Consider the following 17,136-nt stretch of genomic DNA (forward strand, 5'->3'; position numbering starts at 1 on the left):
AAATTAAAGAAATAACTTAGGGGGTTGGCAGGTGGTATGGTGATTAAGGTGGCTGGACTTCCACATGGCTGACCATGGTTGGAGTCTCGGACCTGGCAGCTTGCTTTCTTGCTTTCCTTCTCTGTCTTTCTCTAGTCAACTTCAAAAAAATAAATAAAATGACAACAAATAAAAATGAAATAATTCTTTAAAAATTAATTCTTTTTAAAAAAATTTTTGAGAGGTTTGCTATAGGGCACATGCACTTGCCATGATGCAGAGATACAGAAAGACAGAAAGCAAGAAATCACACCCCCTGGGGGGCTGGCCACACCACAATCCCTTCTCCTCCATTTTCCTCTCAGGATCTTGGGCATGCACATGCACGCACCTGGTATGAATTTAAGCCACCGGGTCCAGGACTCAAACCACAGTCAACTACATGGGAGTCCAGCAACAAAGCCATTACACTATCTGCTGGTCCCAAGAATTAATTAATTCTTAAAAAAAAAAAAAAAGTCTTATTCAGTAACAACTGCCACACAGTGTAGCGCACACACATTTAGATTCTCCCCTGTTGCACCGTCTCATTCTCATGGCGTTTCAGCATTTAACTCAAGACTACAGTTCGACTTACTTCACTCGCCCTGCAGGGAAGCCACCTACACTGTGAACTTTCAGTATCTCAAACAGGGCTGGGATGAGCATTTTTTGAAGTTCACCGGTGTGTGAATACACTTGACAGGGATGGCCACGATCAATCACTATGGATCTCCACTTTGCACAGCGCGTGGGAGTGCCCACTCCCCCCAGGCCAACAGAGCTCGGGAACTTCACACCTTTGCCTATTTGGTGCCTGAAAAGTGTAACTTACAGCTTAATTTGTATTTCTCCTATTGGCAGAGGCTGGCCATCCTTTTCTATGCTTACAGACCTCTGCATTTCCTATGTGAAAACTCTATGGTTTCTCAGGAAAACAGAAAGCACTTGAGGTATTATACTCAGGAAAGCATTTAACACAGATGCTTCCAAAACACTGGACGGCTGGAGGAAAGGAAGGGCAGGGAAAGCTGCCAGTGAGTGCAGGAAATCAAGAAGTCGAAGGAATTACAGGAAGCCCCCCCAGCTGATGAGCCCAGCTGCCTGCAGGGCTGAGCAGGTGACTAGCAGAACGTGGACACTCCTGCAAAACCTCACGTATGCTACCCTGGAGAGCCCGGTCGCCTGCCTCTGCTGCTTCGGGAACAATAATGGTGCGTGTCTTTTTTGCCTTCCAAATAGTTCTTGTGCTTCTCATTAGTGGAGTATGAAAGAAACACTGAACACCAGAAACGAGGAGTACATTTCCAGGCCTCCAGCTCCTACCAGAGTTCAGACAAGTCTAGAAAAGATTGGCAGGCTGCCCAGCGCACTCCTCCCCTCCGGTTACCCGGCATTCACACCCCCCTACTACATTTAAACTTCAAACCACGTGCTTTCATCTACTGTGCTGCGACCAGCTACCCTTCACGTGACGGGCATGATGGCCTTCCGTCACTGTCTCCGCCTCCGACGCTCACCCCCCTGCCAGGGCGACACAGCTTGGCTTTGCCATCCTGCAGCTTGAAGATGAAACTCAAAGGTTAGCCAATAACACACCCTGAAAGGCACAACCGGTGAATGTAGAACGTATGTATTACGAAGCAAAGAGGCTAGCGGGTGGCGTGGTGGTTAGGGCGCTGGACTCCCACATACTCGAACACTGTTCAAGTCCCAGACCTGGTGGCTTGCTTTCTCACTTTCCCTTCCTCTCTTTCTCTGACCAGAACTTAAAAGCAATTAAGAACAAATAAAATTTAAATAATTATTTTTAAAAGAAAAGAGGAAATATATATTGTTACGAAAGTCCTCATTTCTCTAACTCCTGAGGTGGTAGTTGCTATTTACAATTTTCTTCCCCTCACTTTATGATCCCATTGCCTATGGCCAAAACCTGTTTACTGAGCTCCTTTTCAGCTCCTGGGTGGCCCCACCTTCACTACTGAAGGCCAATGCCACCTGCCTGTGATATTGCTGGTCTCTATCCACTTGCCCTCTATGCATGGAAGTACCAAGACGCGTTCCAGAGCAACTACATGCATACCTCACCCCAAACCTTTACAAGCCACACACAAATTTTTGTGCCACATGTAACGCCTACCACCTAGACAAGTTGTTGACCGTGAGGCACTCTGGATTTCTGAGTGGCTCTACATATAACGAACCCAGGGACACTGGCAAGGGCCATAATCCCTCAGCAGACCCAGAGAATTTCAAAAGGAGTGTGCTGAACGGCGGTCCTGGGAATTCACTGACCCTGATGGAAACTAGGACTCGCTCTGTGGTTTGATGAGCCACTCCAGATGAGGAGCTGACGTGGACCTTGTAAGATCTTCTGGAAAACCAACTGCTCTCCATGAAGAAAGAACAGGCCAGTCCTGCAGCCTAGTGGTTAAGGAAGCCAGATGCCGTAAGGACAACTGTGGTCTGAACCCCAGCCCTGGTGACTTGAAAACCATGCTGGGTGCTCATGTGTGCATGCCCCAAACTCGACCATGCCCTCCTGAGGGTGATTTCTCCTCTCCCACTCTCTATGACCTCTGGGCCAAGTACGGGAGGGGAAGAAGGAAAAGAGGAGAGAGGAAGAAGAAAGATTAGGATGGGCTATGTAGCCCTGTGGTTCTTGAGACAGATCCCATAAGGCGGACCCCCATTCCAATCACAGCCCTTGTGGGTTGCACAACACACTAAATGCATGTGCGTGTGTGGTCAGAATCCTGACGGGAAGGAGAAATGAACAGGACTGTGGCCCGAACACACCCCACTGCGGGGATGCTTTCCTCTCTCTAGCTAGCACACATGCCCTATAGGGGAAGTAAACTAGTTGGGACACTGTCTTACCCATAAGCACTCTATAAACACTTACTGATATTAATTATAAAACCAAGGTTCAAGGGGCCAGTAGCGGTTATGTCACTGGACTCCCACATGGCCAACTGTGGTTTGAGTCCCAGACCCAGTGGCCTGAAATTCATGCCAGGTATATGTGCCCAAGATCAAGGGAGGAGAATGGAAGAGAAGGGACTGCAGGATAACCATCCAATTTCTCGCTTTCCCTCTCATTGACTCTCTCTGGCAAGCACACATCCTAACATAAAAACCTCTTAACAAATAAATAGAAAACCAAGGTTCAAGACTAAGTGAAAAAGCCTAAAATTCATTTAAAAAAATGTAAAAAAATAAACAAATGTAAAAATTAGAAAACAAATCCCAAAAAAAGTGGAAGAAAGGCGCTAAGAGTATGCCACTCAGTGAACTAGAAAACCAAGAACAAAGCCAAACTCAGTTCTTAGGGAAGACTAACAGAATGGACAAACAGTTCAGAAAACTGACTTGAAAAACTGTGTACAAAGATGACAGAAATTAACACTATGGCTACAGACAGGGTATAAATATAACAAAAGAATACTATTAATACTTGACCAAAAAAACCTGAAAACTGAGACAAAATAAACTAATCCTGAGAAAATTAGACTTATCAAAATTTACTGCCAAGAAACAATAGAAAGGGCCCAAGCAGGGCCATTGCTGGCACACTGCCAGCATAACTGGACCCATCTGGGAAGGTCCTGGGTTCACATCCAGGAACCTCCCTGTGCACAATGGGCATGCCCATGTGCTCGTGTTCCAGATAATTCCTTGTAAAATTACAAAGAACCAAGACCTATTAAAAAATTTAAAAATTGATATACACATCACATAAATATTGCCATTCTAAATCAGACAACTCAGTGTTTTCAGTATACTCCCAAGGCTGAGCAACTGTCCCACTACCTAATTCCAGAACCTTCCATCACCCCACAATAAACCCCCTACTTGTTGGCAGTGTTTCCCAATCCATTCCTCCCCGCATTCTGGACACTGCACATGTGCGGAATCACATACGTAGCTGTGTCCAGTTGCTTTCATGTAGCATGTTGTCTACATTGGCCATGATGTAGCAAAGAGCTCTATTTCATTCTCTTTTGTGGTTCAATAATCTTCCACTGTAGGAGTATACCATATTTACCCAATCTTCATTTAATGGACATTTGGTTTGTTTCCACTTTTTTACTGCTTTTGTTTTGTGTGTGTATATAAGTGCCAGTTGGTGCATGTGCTCACCAAGGAGAGAGAGAGTGCACCCCTGTAACCACCACAACCCCCTTGCTTCCATTTCTCCATCCTGTTGGGATGTGGGGCACACACATACACGTCTGGCATGCTTTCCAATTTGCAATGGCCGGGATTCAAACTGTGGCCAGTCACATGGAACGTGGCTTTCCATGCACCGTGCTTAATCACTGTGCTCTGCAGGTGTGCCATCTACTTTTTAACTCTTACAATGCTGCTGCAAACATTCACGTACACAGTTTTGTGAGGACCTACTTTCGATTCTCGTATAATTCAATTCACCAAAGCGTGGAATTAATGGGTAATATGTGCGGTAAGCTCTGACTTATTGAGGATTTCTGAAACTTTTCCCACACAGCTGTAATATACATTCTTGCTAGCAACGTAAGAAAGTTCCAATTCCTCCACGTTTTTGGTAACATTTTTTTTAAACAACCATCCCAGTTAGTAGAAAGCAGTGTTTTGTGGGAGAAGAAAAACAATTTATTGGGGCTGACAGTATATTTTAGACTAGGGAAACCAATAACCCACCCGCTACCAAAGAAACAAAGAAAACTAATTTATTAGGCATGTCTATGTTTTATTTTCCTTTAGGTGATTTCTTTCTTCTTCCTTTTTTTTTTTTTTTTTTTGAAAATTACATTTTCAAAGAACCAGCCCTTACAAACAGAGCTAATCTTTCCAAAAATAATATCCAGGATCTAAATTCTCAAAACTCACAAAAACAATTGGAAATGTCAGCTGACAGTGTCATGCTTGAGACAGTTTCACTTAACAATAATCTATAGCTGATTTCAGTAGGCAAATCCCAATTCTAAATATCACTGGAGACTACCACTGAGATCCTCAACTATGTTGACAATTGTCTTATTGCTGAATTGTATGTAAGAGATTTTCTTTGGCAAGTTTTATTTATCAATTAATAGCATGGGACAACTACAAAGGTTTAGATTAACTTAGTGTTTCAAAACTTCTTTATAACTATGTAAATGTAATTCCTAAAGAGATGCTGTAAGATAGCCTCCACACATGCCTAACAATGACCAAAAAAAGCTAACTAATCACTACTAAAAAGCTTTTCAATTGTATGTACAAGTATATAATTCAACTCAACTTTACCGTGAAAATACTACAATGTTAGCTCTAATTTCCTACCAGACCTGTAATAAAGAATAAAAAATAAATGGAGAAACTAACATCTGAGTATCTACTAATTTTCTGGAAGGCTGTTTCATAAAAATTCAAAATGGCCTAAATTTAGCCAGAACAGAATTTGAACTTCCACTATAATACCTCATAAACTTGTACCTAAATTAAAACATACTGATAACATTAATTTTTCATTCTTTTTCCATGGAATGAGCCTATTTTGGAATCTTGGCACAGTATTATTGAAAAATTTAAACAGGAAGCTCAAGTCCAGAAGTCTAACTAAGAAATCTTTATAAATAACAAAACCACCAACTTAAATTATAAATGGCATCCACAAAAAATGACCACTCCAAATTCACACAAAGTACATTAAAACAGACTGCAGAAAAGCACGTTCACATTACAAAGATACACAAACGTTAACCAGCAAAAATTCAAATAGGCATCTATGCCAACACTTGCACACTTATGCAAACTTTCATGAATAAGATATAAGAAATTACTCATTTAGATACTTTTATATACAGCTTGTATACAATTTAAAACAAATACACCTGAAAACATTTCTATTTAAAAGCCACAATGAAGTTAAATGAAATACCAAATAACAGTCTTATAAATTGGTCTCTTAGGAGTGTCAAGAGAATAACTGAGTAGAGCATTTCTAAGAAATGCCCTCTTCTTGATCAATCATTTCTGTTTTAGCTGAAAAGACATCTGCCAGCATATGTTTCGGAATTTCTGAGCCTCTGACTTTCAAGGCATAACAAGCATTCTCCACTTTGGCCAGACTTTGCTTCAAGGTATACAGCTTCTTAGAAACCTCGTACGGTCCAGTGTTGCCAATGAATGAAAACCCGTCATAAACCTGACGTAGGAACTGGCTCACTTCAAAGGGGGTATCAATGTCCCCATTCCCCACACTGTTAATACACATCCGCATCAATTCTCCAGTTAAATCAGCCACTCCCAGGAGGTAATCAACAGGTGTGATTTTCAGTCTCCAAGTACCACACTGCTTATCTTGTGCATCAGAGGAGGGCTGGTAAAAAACAAAAAACAAACACACACACACAAAGTACACTGTGAGAAAGAATATGGCATGTATCACATTCATTACAGAGACAAAACCAGTATAGATCAGTCATACTAATGTTCTCTAAGTAAAACCATCTCTTTGGCCCAATAACTATTTGGGCTGTTACAAGAATACCCTACACAGGGAGCTGGACCAGATGACTTCAAGACGGTATTGAAATCTAGTACTATTATCATTATAAATCCAACTACATACAGATTGAGCTCCCTAATCCAAAAATCCAAAATGCTCCAAAATCCAACATTTTTTGAGCACCAACCTGAGGTCACAAGCAGAATACTCAACACCTAATCCCTTGTGATGGGCTGCAGTCCAAGTGTAGGCAGACAACACAGTTTGTCCCCAAGGGAGAAAAGACCCTTCAAGCTCCCTTGTAGGGTGATGCCAAACAGCCACAGCCTGTCTATATGGATAGATCAGAAAATGACACCTTTGCTTTCTGATAGTTCAATGCCCCAAATTACTAAGTATATTGTATAAATTTACCTTTAGGTGAAATATATATTACAAAGTGTATGTGGAACACAAATGAACTGTGTATCTAGCCTTGGGTCTCACCCCAAAATAACACATTATGTATATGTAAATATTTCAAAATCCAAAGAAATCCAAAATACTTCTGGTCTCAAGCATTTCAGATAAGGGAGACTCAACCTGTATTTCTAACTTCCCTTGACAAGACAATAACATTCTGAAACAAGGCCTAATGCCTTTGTAGTATGAAAATCATTTATTTAAATGATAAATCAAAATAGCTCTCCGAGCGTGAGATGCAGTCATGCTCTAAGTCACTTAGTTGGCCTCTCTTCCTCTCTTACCCAGAACTGCTGAGCATATTTTATTACTCTCTGACTACCTCCTCAACTCCCTCAGACTTCTAAGTTTTCTACTGCACCTGCCTCACAAACACAATCTGGGATCAATACTAAAAGCAATTTATTAGTCCTTTAGTGGTGCCCAGGTAGCTGAGTGCCACTGAGTAGAAACATAGTAATCACCCTACATAGTTTGTGCCACTGCAAATTACTCACCAATCCTGTTATATATTCTTCGATGGTTCTAACTAACTCTAGCCTCTTCAAACACTATTCCAGCAAACCTTAACCACTCTCCTCAATCTCCTACTAAATCCCAAAATGCTTCACTTCCAGCAGACAAATTTAACTGATTCACCTAATTTAATTGATCCGGTGGTTTCTCAGATCACCTAGCACAATGTCTCGATTACTTTTACCCCTACCAAAGAAAGAGAAAAGAAACTTATTTACATCCACACCCATCTTTACCTTCTATCCTTCAGTCTCAGATGATGAGGTGTCCCTCCTCTTGTTTGAGGTTAACTCTTCCAAATGACCTTGACCCATCTCCTCCCACCTCTTCCAGGACCTTGCTTCATAAGGTGTATGCCCCTGGGCAAGTTATTTCATCTCTCTAAACCTCAGTTTCCTCATCTGCAAAATGGGATAACAGTACCTACCTCAGAGGTTTAGGATTAAATGAGATAGCATTTACTAAGTTCTTGGTGTAATGTCCAACACAAATGAAATACTATCATCATTACCACCTTCATGTCAATCTCCACATCAATTTCTCTCTGCTGGTTCTTTCTGTAAAGGTAATGCCCTAAATTGCAATTACAAGACTATGGCACTCAGCTGAGTGGAGCTGCAACCACATCAGAGGCCATTCTAGCATGGGAATGGTGAAGGTGTGCAGGGGGGCACTATGTCCTACACGGGAGGAACTAGGGGACACTGGAGTAGAGGTTAAAGTAAGGTATGCGACAGGATGACCAGGAAAATGTCGCATAAAGAAACGTGAACTTTACTTATAGGTAATGGAGTCTCTAAAATTAAGCAAGGAAAAAGCAGAATCTGGTTTGAGTTTCGCAAAGATCACCCGGATGCTGTGCATCTAACTCACACCGCCCAACATGACCCGGACTCTTCAGAGACCACCTGGTCCAACACCCCCATCACAGAGCGCACAACGCCAGGTCCGAGACCTAGCCAGGCAACACAACTAGTTAGTGGCAGAACCGATGACTACTCAAAGCCTGCTTTCCAACCTTTTAAACTATTGAGTCATTGGAAAAGTCAGGACATATTTTTTTCTGTTTTTAATACAAAAAAGCACCATGACTTTTCCAAGGGCTCTATTAAGTACCTGCTATGTTTTGGTTCTACCAACTTTTAGGGACCTTGGACCTTTTTTAGAAAGGGTCCACTGTGTTTGGGCATAGGGAGTGTGTTTCATAAGCCATTTATAAATAATACCCTTGCTTCAGAAAATGTTCATGTTTCTACCATTAGACAGAAAGCACTCCATGACGATCAAGAGGGTGACTTGGAAAAAGAAGGATGTTAGACATTAACAAACTTCCAGTAATGAACGCCCACCAGGACAAAGAAAATTGCAGAAAATGCAATTTTTAGGATAGATGATGAGTTATTATTGTGTGTGTGTGTGTGTGTGTGTGTGTGTGCATGTAGAGATTTTTGCTATAGAGCAAATACGAAGAAAAACAGAAACAGAAAAGTGAGAAATCACTCCCTCAAGGGGGTGGCCATGCCCCAATCCCTTCTCCTCCATTCCTCTCTTGGGATCTCGGGTACACATGCATACATGCCCCATGTGAATTTTAAGCTGCCAGGTCGAAGACTGAAACTGCAGTGGGAGTCCAGCAACGTAACCATTACACCATCTGCTGGCCCCAGGATGGTAAATTATTCAGGAAAGAAACATCATGACATCTCTAATTTACCATAAATTTTTTAGCTAAAAAAAAAAAAAAAAAAGTAGACAAAGTATTACCGAAGCTCACAATTAGTGAACTGAGGCAGTGGGATGTGGGTGTTTGCTCTATTTCCAGTTCCTTCACTCTTATATTTGAAGTTTTTCATAATGAAAAGGTTTTTTTAAGTAAAATTTATAGCTTTCACAACATTCTCAAAAGGCAATTCAAAGGAAAATAACTTTCCCTTTTTAATTCTAAGAATTTTAAGCACCAAAAATCTTTGGTACTAAAAAGAAATTATTTATGAACATAGTCTTAATCATTCTAAAAGCACACACTACAGCACGACAATCTTATAACAACTGAGTACCTAAGACTTGAAAACAGTGCATTTACTGTTTTTTTCTTTTTGGCCTTTTCTTTGATATTTTCATTTTGACACAGAGAAAACTTAAAAGGAAAGTATGGTAACATTCCTAAATGTTATGAACGATGTAGGGTCAAGGTTGGCCCTGTAACCTAGTGGCTAAAGGAGCCAGATCCCACATGGCTGGTCACAGGACTGAAAACCCAGTCCCGTGGCTTGAAAAATACAGCAGAAGCATGCCCAAAATCTTGACAGGATGGAGAAACGAAGGAGAAGGGACTAGAGCACGACCACACCCTATTGGGGGTGCTTTCTTCCCCAGCTCTCTCTCTGGCAAGGGTACTCTCTCTGGCAATTAAAAAAAAAAAAAAAAAAAAAAGGAAAGCAACAGAGTGAAATCTTACTTCTGTGTAGAGTTCAAGCTTTACTAGATGAATCAAAAATCTGAAAGAATTTTACTTCTCCAAATGTATTTCCTCCTTTGTAAACTTCACATAATTTTAAAAGTTGAGAAAATATATAGCTTCATTAAAGTTATATTTGTCATGTTACAAATTAGTCTCATTTTGTAATATTAACCTTTTAGTCGATTTTCAAGAAAATAAACAGTATTTCTACAGCTTCTTCCAACTCCTGCCAACCTAGTCTGCATTTCGGAGTGGTGTTTTCAAAAATAATTTAAAAAAAAAAAAAGAGAAATAAAATGAGAAAAAGCAAAGGGGGGGGAAGGCATTTAATTTTATTTTTAAGTACACTAGTATCTCAGAAGGCAAAGATTCAAAATAATCTATCTTGCTGCATAAATATTATATCCCAAAATCCAGAAGGAAAAAATAGTATTTGTTTAAAAGTCAAACTACCTAAGTTTCTCTTTTCTTAATTCAGAAGGACTACATAATTTCAGATATAGGCATTAGGAGTTGAGTGGTTAACGGTATTATTTATATACAATTACTTCATAGCAACTAACACTGAGCACTTAGGCATAAAGTGCTATCCACTGCCTAATTAAAAACCTCCAAGTCAAATTCTCTAACAAGCCTTTGAGGTAGGTATCTGATACAAGGAATCCCTGCAGCACACTTTAAGAAGCACTGGTGGGGCCAGCAGGAGGCGTGGTGGTTAAGGATGCTGGACTCCTACAGAGCTGACCAGGATTCAAGTCCCAGAGCTGGTGGCTTGCTTTGGCACTTTCTCTCTTCTGTCCCTCTCTGGTCAAAATTAAAAATGAAATATAAATAAAGAAATAATTCTTGGGACTAGTGGGTGGCGTGGTGAAGGCACTGGACACTCCCACATGGCCAACCACAGTTCGAGTCCCAGACTTGGTGGCTTGCTTTCTCACTTTCTTGCGCTCTCTCTCTCTCTCTCTCTCTCTCTCTCTGTGTGTGTGGTCAAATTAAAGTAAATGAATGTTTTTTTTTAATAGTTCTTAAATAAATAGGCAAGCACTGACAGAATGAATGAGGACACAGGCTAGATTAAAAATGCCCAGTTCCAAATATTAGCTCTGTCACGCTTACCAGATAGGTGGCTTTTTGGTAAATTACTTAAATTTTCTAAAGCCTGTTTCCTTTTCTGTAAAACAGGGATGACCCAGGCCAGCAGGTGGTATGGTGGTTAAAGGTGCTGGACTCCCACATGGCCAACCACAGTTCGAGTCCCGGATCTAGTGGCTTGCTTTCTCTTTCTTTCTCTCTCTCCTCCCAGCCCACCTCTGGTCAAATTAAAAAATAAGTAAATAAATAAATAAATACAGTTAAATAAAATAATTCTTTTTTTAAAAAAAAGGGTATGATCAGTCTTATAAAGTTAATAAAAGAATGAAATGAGATGATGCTTATAAAAAGTACATGGTAAAATCTAAAGGAGTCTTAGAGTAACTTCTTAGTACTGCTTTAGGTGAAGAGTACTACTTTCCCTAGTATACCTACAGTTGTTCTTTTTCTATCCACTTAAAATAGACTCTTCCCTAGTTGAGAATCTATGAAACCATATTTTAAAAAGAACATTTCTCGGGAACCAGCAGTTAGCGTAATGGCTATGTCGCTGGACTCCCATGTAGTCGACCGCGGTTCGTGTCCCGGACCCGGTGGCTTAAAACTCACGCCGGGCGCGTGTGCGTGCGTGCCCAAGATCCCGAGAGGAGAATGGAGGAGAAGGGATTGCGGCGTGACCATCCCCCCTGGGGGGTGATTTCTCACTTTCTGTCTCTATGTCTCTCTCTGTCTGTCTGGCGAGCGCACGCGCCCTACAGTGAAAATCTCTCCAACAAAAAAAAAGAACATTTCTCATCTTCAATCTTGTTATCGTTACAAGCCAATAAATTTCCTACAATCATTACACTGTTATATAAATTAGGTAACAAATGTGAACTATAATTTTAGATACTCACAGTCTTGTTTTCTTTCCCATTGTCTTCTGTTGTAAATATCAACTGTTTATTAATTTCATCCATACTGATTAACGATCGTGTTTTGATGAAATGTTGAAAAGAGACAGCCTCCACATATTCCTGTAGTCCTGAAACACCAGCAAAGAAAATTACTAAGAACACACATTAAGTAAGAACGTCACAGTAAAACACATGAAGTGACCTCCGCCTGACTCAACCCCTGAGCAGCGTACACCACTGTAATGTCGGCACTCGACACTCAGCCTGAGAACTACCTGGGAACAGGGGCCCATGCTGAGCCTGAAAAACATTTCTGTGACAGCCTGGACACACATCCACTCACGTCCTACTTTCTACTTCATGAGTCATTAGCCTTAAAATCTACATTTTCCTACAGAGAAATGTCAAAGATTTGGGGGAAAAAAATTTAAGAAGGTAATCAATATCCTTCTGCTTTAGTAGTAGGGGAAAAAGCTAAGCAATACATTTTTTTACCAGATATAAATTCTAAAATACTCACACTGAATTAAAAGTAAATTCTGGCAAATATCAAAATATACTATAAACAGTTTTTTGTTGTTCTTACAAACGTTTGTTTTCCTTCAAGTGTATAGTGCTTTTCTGTAATGATGTAGAAAGTCTTCATTTCCCTTGTTCCAAGTGTTGAGGTTCAAATATAGCAAGGTCTTAAACATAGACTCACTTTCATCTCTTCAATGTCTCGTGTGTTGACTTAGTTTCCTATGTATGCATTTGTATACTTACGAGTGTGTATGTGTGTATATGTGTCCATGTGTGTATATGCACGTGTGTATGTGTATGCATGTGTACACAAGGGTGTATGTGCACATGTGTACACATGTGTGTGCATAAATGTGTGTGTGTGCATGTGAGTTTGTGTATGTACATGTGCATGTGTGTATGTGTATATATGTATATACACATACACACACACATATTCCAAAACAGGTATTTACAAGCTTTTTACTCTCATCTTCCCACTCGACAATACAACTCTAAGTTTGTTTTACACGGCTGTTCCTTGGTCAAGGTCATTTGCAAGAGCAAGTCGGTTTCTGAAGAACTCTCGATTTGTGGGTGAAGGACCCACTAAGGGACTCTCGTTAGTTTTTCCCTGTACTCTGACCCACTGGACTTCTTAAAGAGCTGCAGAAGCCCCCTTTCCGGTCTTGCTTGGGATTTTGGCTGCTGAAAGATGTTTGTTCACTTTCTCTTTCTTCCTTTGGACAGAATCTGGTGGTGTCTTGTAAATGCATTTCCCTCCTTACTTCCAAAGAGGTCTGCTTTTCACTTTGGGACCTCTGCTGGGGGAAGGTCCGGGGCGTGCCGCGGCGGTAGCGGCTGGCCATGTGGCAGTGCGATGCGCTCAGCCTTGAGCAGCGTGCTATAAATAGTTTTCGAGTATTTTAAGACAACTAAATGTATAGCCACACTTTTCAGTATTATTTTATTCTGCCTTTATCTACAAGTAGATACAGGGAAGTATTTCTTAAAATAACCATCATCATTGTTAAGAACTTAGGTCTGTTTTAAAGGCTTCATTATAAAAACAGCAAGAGAATTAAAACATTCTGATTTAGAACCCTAAAACTTGGGATCTGCAGTATTTGAGCTTCGTCTTTAGCATTCTTTATGACAGTCCTGCTACTCCCACAATCTCCTAATGCCCGGCACTGTAACCCAGTTTGGCAGGACAGTGCTGGAGAAGCTGACAACTGTGGTCACTGTCACATCAAATGCCATGCAAGGGTCAAAAAGACAAAGGAAATGGATAACCAAGTTTTGACAGTGTTAAAGGAAGTACAATTAAATGAAAATATCCTGATTCACTTTGAACTGCAAACTGTCAAAATATAGGTCAGAAAATCAGTGCCTTTGGTAGACAGAAGGTAATTGTTAGAAAAGGATAATTGTTTTTTTTAAGAGAGGTTTTTGCTATTGGGCACATGTGCTCGCCAGAGAGCCAGAGAGACAGAAAGCAAGAAATCACCCCCCAGGGGGGATGGTCACATCACAATCGCGCACGCGTCCAGCATGAGTTTTAAGCCATCGGGTCCGGGACTCGAACCGCGGCCGACTACATGGGAGTCCAGCAACATAGCTATTACGCTAACTGCTGGTCCCAAAAAAGGACAATTTTTAAAAATAAACCATACACGCTGAGAAATTAAACATGAACAAAGCTGAGTTTAACACGTACAGCATTCATATGAACAAAAAATATTTTTTGTGAATTTTCAGTGATATGAATAGATGTTCTCCCAGTGCCTTCCCTAAAGAAAATCCAAGTCTCATGGTCTTCCAGAGCTACTTCATGCATACAGAAGCAAACAGCAAAACTGAAGGACTGATGATCATATCTCTGAATGTGCTTTAGCAGGGCAAGCTTCTTATGAATGAGCTGAACAGCAAAATACACGTGAATATTTATTTACAAGGAAAGCCATCATTACAATCATTACAGGAGGAAGTAGAAAACACTTAGACCAATAATAGGTGTGTCACTGTCATTTATCACCTCAGTTCCATTATCTTGGGCAATGGGGGAAGACTCTTCAGACACTGCCCCCTCTGCCAGCTAGCAAGACACTAAGCTTGGCTGATGGAGGGCTCCAGGCGCTCCAGGGCAGGCACGAGGAAAGAGCTCTCTTCCGGACTCTGGAGCACCCCCCTTGGCAGCCAGCAGCTTGAGAGGCAGCAGCACGTGGCATTTTCTGAGGGGCAGCTCCCTTTGTACTCCAGAAGGCAGCTTCCCCGTGAGCTGTGTCCGTGGCAGGGAGCCCCATCGCAGAGCGCCTCCCTGTGGACAGCTGCCCAGAGCCCCGCCAACACACCACCACACCTCAGTGGCCAGCTCTGCCATCCAACGGGCCACGCTGGAACCTCTCTGGGGAGATCTAGATCTCATCCTGTGTATGTGGGGAGGGAGGGGTGGGGGGAGTGGGTTCTCCCCAACCCGTCCCACCCCTGGGTGCTCGGCCTCAGCCCTAGGGCTAACAGCCACCCCTTCTATCTAATATTACTGTTTTCTTTAGGCTTCTCCTTAGACTGTAGTGTCCACATAGTTAGTACTTCTTCATATAAACTTTCCCTGTTCAAATTACTATGTAGTTTGTTTCCTGTATAGAATGTGAATACAATACGAAAGCAAAATAAATAATTGGGATTCTTTCTCTTCCACCATCACTACCTAGAGAAGGTACTCTACTTTTTGAGGCCAGTCACTGTAACGGGCTCAGGATCAAGATCCAATCCCAGCAGGAAGCTGAGCATGGCTTCTCCCTCCAGCGTGCTGGGTGTCCCACCACACATCCTCGACCAAGTGCTCACCGCCCAGACTGACACACACTCAGGTCCCTCCCAGCCACTGAGACAGAGAGAGATGAAATATTTATGAGATAAGATACTAACTTTGGAGTCACAGTTGGTGGGGAGAAGCCCAATTCCAGATAGCACCTCATATATGAGACCCGACTGTTTAGTAAGCTGCTTCTAATAGCCTCTCCCTGTTCATTCTCACTTGTTTCATGAAGCTGTGAGAGCCCTTAATGAAAATAGTTTAAAATATGGTATTTTCAAGTAGTCAGACCTGGCTGTGCATAACTTACAGTACTTTGCATTTTAGTCCATTAAGAAATATTCTGGGGACAGCAGGTAGTATGGTGGTTAAAGTGCTGGACTCCCACAAGGCCGACTACAGTTCAAGTCCCAGAACTGGAGGGGTAAAATTCACTTCAGTGTGTGAGCGTGCCCCAGGAGGAGAGTGGAGAAGGGAATGCATCCCCCCCCGGGGAATGACTGTTCACATTCCCTCTCACTGTCTCTCTCCAGCAAGTATACATGCCCTATGGCAAAAACCTAAACACACACACGCACACACGCACACACACACACACACAAAAGAAAGAAATATTCTTGGGCCAGCAAGTGGCATGGTGATTAAGGCAGCTGGATCCCATCTGGCCAACTCCATGATTCAAGCCCCTAACCTGGTGGCTTGAAAAAAACTGGGAACATTAGTGTGCATGCCCAAAATTCCAAGAGAACGGAAGAGAGCCTGGCATGGCCATCTTCCCTAGAGGGGTGATTTCTCATTTTCTCTCTCTCCTCCTAGTTCTCTGGTGAACACACGTGCCTTATATAAAGCAAAAACTTTTAAAGGAAGAAAAAAGTAAAGAAACTTAAAAATATAAATTAAAAAATAGGGGACCAGCAGTTAGCGTAATGGCTATGTCGCTGGACTCCCACATAGTCAACCACGGTTCGAGTCTTGGACCCGGTGGCTTAAAACTCACGCTGGGCGCGTGTGCGTGTGTGCCCAAGATCCCGAGAGGAGAATGGAGAAGGGATTGCGGCATGGCCATCCCCCCTGGGGAGTGATTTCTCGCTTTCTGTCTCTATGTCTCTGTCTGTCTGGCGAGCGCACACTCCCTATAGCAAAAACCTCTCAAAAAAAAAATATATATATATAAATAAAAATATCTTACAAGATCTAGGTTCAAGCTGATATGGTTCAGAATTAAGAGGGCTAGATTTTTTCCTTCAGATAGGGATGAGGGAGTCAGAGGGAGGGAGACTGGTAAGATACTTCTGGCAAGGTCTCCCCACAGTGTGCTCCTCCTATCCCAGTCTCCCGGTTGGCTAGGAATGCAGGGGCATACCACCACACCAGCCTGCTTTAGGGTGGGCCAGGAAGCAAACCGAGCTGGCATGCAGGCTCAGCCACTTCCGATGGCATCTTTCCACTTGTGCCACCATGGCTGGAGCCCTGGTTGTCTTTTCTTTCAATAGGGAAAACAGAATACAGAACAAGAGCCCTCAAAGCTTCTCTGTGACATCACTATGCATTAACAGCGGGTGACTGCCAGGCACTATACTTCCAAGTACCTCCGGAGCCATCATGTAAGCTGTCCTGGGGATGTTTGGTCAAGGGGACTTTAGAGCTGAGGTGGTCGTTCTGCCCCACAGAATTTAGGGCTCATGCTATATAGCACAGAAAGTTCAAGGACCTCTGGCCCAAGACACAGAAAACATTTTTTGGTCACATGTGGGTAAAAGGATGTTTAAAAACACATTATGTTTCACTTAATGAAAAGGACATCCGCTATTTTCAGTGAATAATCCCTGAGGTGAAAACTTTCAACATGCTGCCATATTCCATCAAACAATGCCTTCTCCTTCTGCCTTCGCTTTGG

The 17,136-nt window shown here is 42.0% G+C and overlaps 2 protein-coding genes across 5 annotated transcripts in view; both read right to left on the reverse strand.

The window, feature by feature from the left end:
* Positions 1 to 12,043, reverse strand: part of DISC1 (DISC1 scaffold protein) — a 311,563-nt gene extending 299,520 nt beyond the window's left edge. For all 4 annotated transcript variants that reach the window (XM_027770847.1, XM_027770846.1, XM_027770849.1 and 1 more), the window contains exon 1: positions 11,921 to 12,043. The gene's annotated coding sequence lies outside the window, so the exon portion shown is untranslated. The remainder of the gene's footprint in view (positions 1 to 11,920) is intronic.
* Positions 5,545 to 17,136, reverse strand: part of TSNAX (translin associated factor X) — a 33,724-nt gene continuing 22,132 nt past the window's right edge. Inside the window, exons 6-7 of the mRNA XM_006145974.3 lie at positions 11,921 to 12,048; positions 5,545 to 6,364 (exon numbers count right to left, since the gene is read on the reverse strand). Of these exons, the coding sequence (XP_006146036.1) occupies positions 5,987 to 6,364; positions 11,921 to 12,048 (506 nt within the window). The 3' untranslated portion in view covers positions 5,545 to 5,986. The remainder of the gene's footprint in view (positions 6,365 to 11,920; positions 12,049 to 17,136) is intronic.

This window comes from Tupaia chinensis, unplaced genomic scaffold, assembly GCF_000334495.1.
Source record: "Tupaia chinensis unplaced genomic scaffold, TupChi_1.0 Scaffold000161_1, whole genome shotgun sequence".
In the NCBI taxonomy this organism is placed as follows: Eukaryota; Metazoa; Chordata; class Mammalia; order Scandentia; family Tupaiidae; genus Tupaia; species Tupaia belangeri.